The sequence below is a fragment of the Heliangelus exortis genome, chromosome 16 (genome assembly GCF_036169615.1).
Source record: "Heliangelus exortis chromosome 16, bHelExo1.hap1, whole genome shotgun sequence".
Lineage (NCBI taxonomy): Eukaryota > Metazoa > Chordata > Aves > Apodiformes > Trochilidae > Heliangelus > Heliangelus exortis.
This window is the reverse complement of record NC_092437.1, coordinates 1,929,518-1,937,088: the sequence shown is the minus strand read 5'-3', so window position 1 is coordinate 1,937,088 and position 7,571 is coordinate 1,929,518. Positions and strand designations below refer to the sequence as shown.

General features: G+C 52.3%; 1 protein-coding gene across 1 annotated transcript; it reads right to left on the bottom strand.

Annotated features, from left to right (window-relative positions):
- Nucleotides 1-1,292: 1,292 nt before the first annotated feature.
- On the bottom strand, nucleotides 1,293-6,250 carry COMMD7 (COMM domain containing 7). Its single transcript, XM_071759705.1, has 9 exons — nucleotides 6,100-6,250; nucleotides 5,035-5,088; nucleotides 4,838-4,940; nucleotides 3,301-3,357; nucleotides 3,184-3,221; nucleotides 2,499-2,589; nucleotides 2,329-2,378; nucleotides 1,788-1,836; nucleotides 1,293-1,649 (listed from the first exon to the last, which is right to left on the bottom strand). The coding sequence occupies exons 1-9, from the start codon at nucleotides 6,181-6,183 to the stop codon at nucleotides 1,573-1,575; spliced, it is 603 nt and encodes a 200-aa protein (XP_071615806.1). The 5' UTR covers nucleotides 6,184-6,250; the 3' UTR covers nucleotides 1,293-1,572.
- Between the last annotated feature and the right edge of the window lie 1,321 nt (nucleotides 6,251-7,571).

Sequence of the window (7,571 nt, the reverse complement as noted above, 5' to 3'; positions counted from 1 at the left end):
CGCAGAGATTAGCACTCGGCTGGCTGGGCCTGGAGGAAGAGGCAGCACCACGGGGCTGCCGGAAACCTGGGCAGGACGGGCAGGCTGGACGTGGCCCCCTCCAGCTGCACCCTTCCACCTCCCCTGCAGAGCCCCGGGTGGGGGGCCGGGCACTCTCCATCACCCCGTGGGCAGCGCTGGGGCCACGAGGTGCAGGGACACCGTGGCTGTCACCTTGTCTGTAGCCATGTCTGTCACCCTGTCACTGTGTCTCCCTGGCATTATGCTTGCCCCCGGTTGCCTTGTTTGGGAGGATGAGTGGGTTTCCCCACAGCTGGCCTTGCCCCTCATGGGATAAAGGGAGCCCCGGGCTAGCGGGTGGCAGCACTGAGGCTCTGCTGCTGCTCTGGGATAACTGGAGCAGCATGGAGGTGACCCCTCTGCTTGGGGTCAGCGAGCCCCAGCCTGTGTCAGCCCCCAGCAGCTTAATCCCAACCAGGCAGGAGGAGAGGCAGTGGATTCCTGACCCATAACTGGGCCTGGCATCCTCCCCGGCACCACCACGGCCAGGGAAAGGCTGAGCCGTGCTGCCCTGGCACTGGGAGGGCAAGGGGAAATCACAGGAGCAGGCAGAGGAAAACGTAAAGCAGAAAAATTCCTTTTGTCTTCAGAGAGCAGCCCTTCGGACTGCTGCTTCCTCCCTGAAACAGCTCTTCCTGACACCCTGAAGGAGGTGGGGTGTTCTGCAGGGCATTATTTCACTGGGTTAGTGTTTGTTTGTTTTTTTTAAAGTTACTGTGATCATGTCACAAAGCTTGAAATGCTACTGGATGGCCTGATATGTGGGAAAATAAATATGCAAATCCTTTTCCTAGGTCTGCCACCAGGGCTCCCCAAGCTGTTTCCCAAACACAGGGTTCAGCCTACATTCCTTTAGGGGTCTGGTCACTCGTGCAGGGCTGCACAAAATACTACATGGAAAAAGAGTGGGGTTTCTGCAAGCTAAAAAACCCGTGTGTAAAGCTGGGAGTTGGAGGAGCTCTGTGACACCTTTCTCACAGAAACTGGCTTTCTGTGCACAGCTCTAACCTGGAGCAGCTGCAGGCACAGGGAGCTGTGGTGCTCCTTGTCCCTCAGCAGACCTGCAGGACACCATGGGGCAGTGAATTTCTGCTGCTGTGGGTCTGGAGCATCCCCAGGCTTGGAAGTGAGCACTAAATGATTCACCAGGTTAGATGCTTTCCTTGCCCTCTCTGCTTAACTCTTGCTTGTTTCTCTCTTTCTCACAAAATCAAGTTCTGGTACAAAAGGAGCAGGATGGGAACAGATTTATTTCTTTGCTATTTTAATACAAGCATCCACATATTTCTGACCACAATTTCTCTTAACAGTATAAAAAGAGAGATGTGTGGATTTGTAGGCACTTGCCAGTGTTCCAGGTTCTGAAGGACTGATGGGTCCTTCCAAACTGTTACACCACTACTTGTTGCACAGCCCTGACCTCTCTTATCAGGGTGTTAAGAGCAGGTGGGAAAGAGCAGATCTGCAGGCCCACAAGAAGAAATTAAACATCCTGGACAGACCCAGGCAGTCTCAGCTGAAGCTTTCCAGGCTGGTTTTGACCCGTTCCATTTCATGCAGAAAACTGTAGAACTGGGGCAAAGTTAACTCTGCAGGAAAAAAAAGAGGCATTAAGTCTTAGATTTCAGGTTACACTTTCCAACATTGGAAAAGCTGTTCTGGTGTTACCAGAGAGCAGTTCACTTAAGCCTGGCAGGGTTGCTTCTTTTCCAGAACTGTTAACTCACCTATATATACGTTTTCTGTTTGGCTCCCTTTTTTAATCACCAGCTTCAACTTGGGGGAAGAGAAAGCAGAGGTATTTTAATTCAGAAACCTGTATTGGGAGCACCATGACAAGGCAGAAGTACAGGACTCTGCTCTGAGTTTCAGATGGGCAGCTTTCTGTAACGTGTCTGACAGGCTTTTTGGGAAGTGTAGGAATAGATTCCTCAGGCCTTAGGATCTCTGGAAGTCCTTACAAATGACCACATTTCCCCTCCCTCCCTGAGACAGCGTGACCTTTAGGAGACTGAGCTCTTTGAAGAGCTTTTCAGAGTGGGCTACACTTCTGTGACACACGATGCCTTCAGAGGAGAAGCACCAGCAGTGTTCCTGCTGTCTGCCAGCACTTGCACTCAGAAGACTGAGGCAGATGCAGTGCTGCAGAGCTGCTTCCTGGGGATCCAGCTTTCCCCCAGCTCCTCTCACAGCCCCTGCTTCCCACATGCTGAGTAGCTTGTTCCTTAACTGCACTACAACCTGAACCCTCTGATGTGGGAGATTTACCTGTAAGAAGATACTTCCCACTTTTTCCAGTTCACTGCTCCCAGCAGTCACTGTGAGAAAGAAGAGAAAGGAGATAATCTGTTAGCTAAAACTGTGAAATAAAAAGTTATTTAGTAGAGAGTTGCTGTTGAGTTTCCCAGCTCCTTCAGCTTATGTTTTAGCTCTATTACCTCCAAACTTCCACTCCATATCTATCAGCTGGTTAATCATCAGTGTCTGACCAACAGCCAGGCGTGTCAGGGTAGGGGAATTCACTGTCCACTGCAGGAGCAAAGGGACACAAGCAATCAGTGCAGAAAGGTCTCTGTTTGTTACCTGGGACTTCAACACAAGTCAGAGAAGAGGCTAACTGATGGCAGAAGCCCAAAGCAGAGGTGTACAAAGGGGCAAACTAATGGGGTCGGGAGGGCTTTCAAAGCTGGATTGAGTCCTGCTAGGATTTCCATCTGCCTTGTCACTTCTGTAAATGAAACTTGCAGGTTTTGTTTTAACACTACTTCAATGTAACATTATCTGTGTAAAAAGTCATGTGTTGGTATAACTGCCTGACCCCGGAGCTCAGAGCATGCAAAGCAGGAAAACAATCAAAGGAAAGGCACAGAAAAGTGCAGGAATCACCAAACCAGCGAGGCAGAGGCCAGGACACACCAGAAATAGCATTAAACAAAGTGCTCTGCATCAGTTATCTGAGGATCTTCAGTTCAAAATTCTGAGCTGGTTTGGAAGAAAACACCCAAAATGCTGACACACCTCAGAAGCATGGTGGGGTTTTAAAAGTTTAAAAGTCTTTTAAAAGTTCAGTTTTAAAAGACTGGCACTTTGTTAGCTTAGAGACAAGCAAAAGTGTATTAATACCTGTTGTGCAAAATAACTGGCTTTCTCTTCACTGAGGCCTGTGGAAGAAACCATATGAGATTACTATATGTGATAAATATTAATTATCTTTTATTTAGTGGAAGTCAGGTGACCTACCTAGAGCAATAAAATCTGCTCTGACATGTTCAGAAGACAAATTCCTCTTCAGGGCACCTGAATAAACAACGCACAGAAGAAAAATCACTTTTTACTGAGTCAAACCGATTTTTACTGAGTCAAATAAACTCTGGGATGGCAGGTCTGGGTTCCCGGCCTGTGCTTTGTAACAAACCACAGGTCCTCAAGATAGGAAACGCAGTTGTGCCTGCTGGTGTCTTTGCTGATGCCCAGTGCTTTAAAAGTCAGGAGTATGGGAGTGCCTGGGAGCAGGCGAGATTTCCCTGCAGGTTTCCATGGCAACAGCAGCAGCGGTTGTGTTTTGAAGCTGCTGCTTTCTCTCCTATAGACCCTTTGCTTGTTAAAGGAGAACTGTTAAGGCTGGCAGGCTACTAATTTGACCTACCTGCTGTGTTCTGGATTATGGGTGTGAACGTGTGCATATAACACTTTCCCCTGCTGCGCCTGCCTCCTTTGTTCTGGGGCACAGGCAGCACATGGAAGTTTACAAGGATTCTGTTCTCTGAAGCCAAGAGCAGGAGTCTCATAAATTCAAAGGGACTGCCAGTCCCACGTGGCTTTCTGTCTGGGTAGCAAAGTTATCTGCTGTGATCTGCTCCCAAGCCAAAGGAAAAGTTACATGGGGATTGGGACCAATGGAGGCAAAGAGGAGTGATGAGACTGAGAGCACCAAGGCCAGAGCTGGGAAGGGAGACAGTGCCTGTTCCACGTTAAAGATCCTCAGGGCAGTTGTAGGAAAGGGAATTATTTATTCGTGGGCAGGAGAAATGGCTTGAAGTGGGATGAAAGTTCTGCCCAACTGCAGGAAGCAGCCATGTGCAGCTTCAGTGCTGTGAAGAAAGCAACGGGGAGCCCAGGACTGAGGGATAATGGCAAGGGACTATTAATAACAAGGAGGATCAATGGGATGGGCACGCAGTGGACGTGTTTGATGCATTATCATGTCAAACTGCAGCCACAATATCAGAGTAATCTCATAAAGTGCTGGAGTCCAGGGTATTCAAGGGGAATCCCCCTGCCTCTCTTCACCACTATTTATGAATGAGAAGCTGCTGGACACAGAAGTGTTTCTCTAAAACAAGACTGCAAGGACAGATGTCTCCTTTACACGGCCTACAACTAAGCCAGTTTCCCGTGTAGGAATTGAGGAGATGGTCACTTGGATGGAAGTTCCTGCACAGCCTCAGTGCCAACACAAGGCTGTGCTGGTCTGGCAGAACGACTTACAGGTACAACCCAAACACTGAGGTGTTGAGCTTGCATTTAATGGGTAAATATTTCAGTGAGTCAAGCCTGTGAAATGTGTGTCCAGGCAGGGTGCAAAGAATACAGAGCCTGAGGCACCAGCCAGGAATATTTCAACAGGAGGATTTCTGAGCTAAGCCAATTCTTAGCTATCATTTGCACTTACCATGCACACCAAGTGCACTGCAGGTCTGAAGCCAGGGTTTAGCAGCATGCAGGAATGGGATGGAGAGCTTGGCCTCAGGGCAGCATATGCAAATGTATCACTTACCATTAGGTACCAGAAGAATACTTCTGACAATGTTTTTCAGGGGGCCCAAGCTGATTTTATTCATGATGGCAAAGTCTGAGAGCTGAGTCATAAATCTTTCTACCTGCTCAAGAGAAAGACACAATCTTATCTCTGCACCTTCCTCACCAGAGAGCTGCATTCATCAACTTCTCTTGGGGGTTCTCCCCATTCCTCACCTCCTTGGGCTCTGTCAGAAAGTGGAAGAGCAGGTCAGTCAGTGCTGAGAATTGCTGTGAAGAAACAGGACAGCGTTATGGAGTTGGGCAGCAGCAGCCTTCATTTCTCAGCAGCTTGCCACCTCCAGCACCAAGATTTGGGTGGTAATGGACCACCTTGATGAGGCTCCACCTGCTTCCAGGCCACTGGTCCCATTGGACCTCCCGTGCTGGCCAGGTAGCCCTGTCCTTAGCACTACAAGATGCCTTTGGAAGGGATTTGTTCGTGGATGCTTTCCAGAGACTCTCTGAGAGCTGGAGCAGCTGGTAGCTGGCACTGCACGGGGCTTTTGTGAGTCTTGGCTAATCGGAAGCTGCTGTTCCAGCCTGTGTAATCCCAAAACTTGAAGTGAGGAAAGATGTGAACATCTGCTCTCATGTTCCACCAACCCTGTGGGGTAACCAGACTAACCAGGGAAGGAACAGAACTAGTTAAAGGTTTAGTGCCTGCTTTCAAGTTTCCCGAGCCCGTAGGACAGAGCAGCAGCACCTCCTCCTCCTCCTCTGCTGGCCCCAGAGCTCCTGGGCAGGGCTGGCGGCTCCGGGGATGCCTGGGGCTCCCCCGGTACCACCCGCTCGGCAGCCCCGGTACCGGGGACCGCCCCGGGCTGCCCCGGCAGGGAGCGCCCACCCCCCGGCTCCATCACCGGGGGGGAGACCCCAGCCCCATCACCCTGCAGTCCCCCCCGAAATCCAGAGCTCGGCAGAACCCCGGGGAGAGCGGGGCCGGGCACGGGGCCGCGCTCTGCCTCCCAGAACCGGAACCGGAACGACTGCTGCGCTTCTGGGCTGGGACCCGGCGGGGACCTTGGGCCTGACCGGGCCCGGTACCGGGGCTCCTTCGGGGTCTGGAAGCCCCACGGGGCCCGGTACCGGGACTGCTCTGCGGGTGTGGAGCCTCCTGGGCCCCGTGCTGGAGCCGCTGGGCCCGACCGGGGCTGTTCCTGAGCTGGGCCCGGCTCCCCGGCTGGCAGCTCCCCCCGGTACCGCCGTGTCCCGGCCCGGAGCCCCCTCCCCCGGCCCCACCTGTGCGCTGAGCTGGTTGAGGTTCTGCATGTCGCCGCTGACCGCCTCCGGTACCGGTTCGCTGGTGAAGTGGAGCGGCCCCATGGCGGCAGCTGCGGCTCCGCCCGCCCCGCCCGGCCCGGCCCCGCCGCCCTCAGCCTGAGCATTGGCGGCCGCACTTTCCGCACCGGCACCGGGAGGGACCGGGGGGTTCCCCCGACCCATCACCCCTCTTCGAACCCCCCCCCCCAGCCCCTGCAGCACCGTGACACCGGGAGGAGGGCTGGGGGGGGAGGTGTCACCGTGCCCCGTCACCCACCCCGGGTCTCGTTGGTGAATGCGTGCGGCAGTGATAATTCTGGTTTTTGGTTATTTGTGAGGGGAAGGTTTGGGGCAGACTCCTGATTTTCTGCCCAAAACTGGTTGGTCACCCCCAGGATCTGAGCTGCAGTGTGTGTGTGCGTGTTGGTACCACCGGGTGTGTGCTCCTCCTCCTGCCAAGACCTCCACCCTGGAGGTATTTAGTTATTTATTTTATTTTATGCGCTTTATCGATTCCATGGGAAGTAAAAGGTCTGATTGCTCTAAGCGTGGAGCCGGAGCTACGGGCAAAACGGGAGAGAGCTGCGGGCTCTCCCCATGTGGAGGATTAAACTTGAGGTCTGCCCGGCTGCTGAATGGTGTAAGCTGGTTTTCTGTAAAAAAAAAAAACAAAACAAAAAAACAAACAACAAAACCGCAAGTAAGTTGTTTGAAAAAAAAACAAGTTTATCGGGCAAGTGTCTCTTTGTATTTTTTCCCCCGAAAATTCCATTTAGGACTAGAAACTTAGGGTGTGATTTCTCTCCGGCTGCCACCCCCGCACTTAATTGCAATTAATTGCAGAGCCCGGGACAGGCTCCGGGTGACAGTGACAGGGGCAGAGCACCCGTGTCCCGGCGCTGGGCTCCTCGGGACGGCTGCGTTTCGGGTCGGGAAGGTGAAGAGGAAGCTCAGAAAGTGTCCCGATGTCTCAGGGTTTCAGAGGGACGTTTGAACCCGATTCTCACCATAACCCACGAGCAGGAGCTCTCCTCGGTTCAGAGGTGCTGGGCAGGCTGGTGATGGGCTCTGCAATCCCCTCCTCGCCCTCTGGAACTTTCTGTCCCTGTCTGGGGAGCGAGGCCTGGATCCAAAACCCAAAAACTGGATGGGTTCCGGCAGAGGACAATGGAGCTGATGGCTTCAAGACTCCTGCTCCCTGAGGTGCTATTGCAGAGCTTTCCAAGAGCAGGGGGAAAAAAAAAGCTCTCCAGCAGTTATTTCACTATCAGTGTGGATGTGTCTGGTCTGCTTTATCTGGGAAAGAGTTAACAGCCTGCCCGGGCAGAGGGGCAGAGCAGAAAAGCCTTTGTGGGAAGGTAAAAGTGCAGCAGCACGAAAAGGTTCTGGTTTATTACCGACACTGCAAATGAGAGCGCAGGAAATTTTATAGTGCCTTTCATTGTGAAGAT

Coding starts and splice junctions, on each gene's coding strand:
- COMMD7 (XM_071759705.1), bottom strand. CDS start 6,183: ATGGGGCCGCTCCACTTCACCAGCGAACCGGTACCGGAGGCGGTCAGC. Junction 3,222..3,300: donor AGCAGATTTTATTGCTCTAG/GTAGGTCACCTG, acceptor TTTCTTCCACAG/GCCTCAGTGAAGAGAAAGCC. Junction 2,590..3,183: donor CCAGTTATTTTGCACAACAG/GTATTAATACAC, acceptor TTGCTCCTGCAG/TGGACAGTGAATTCCCCTAC.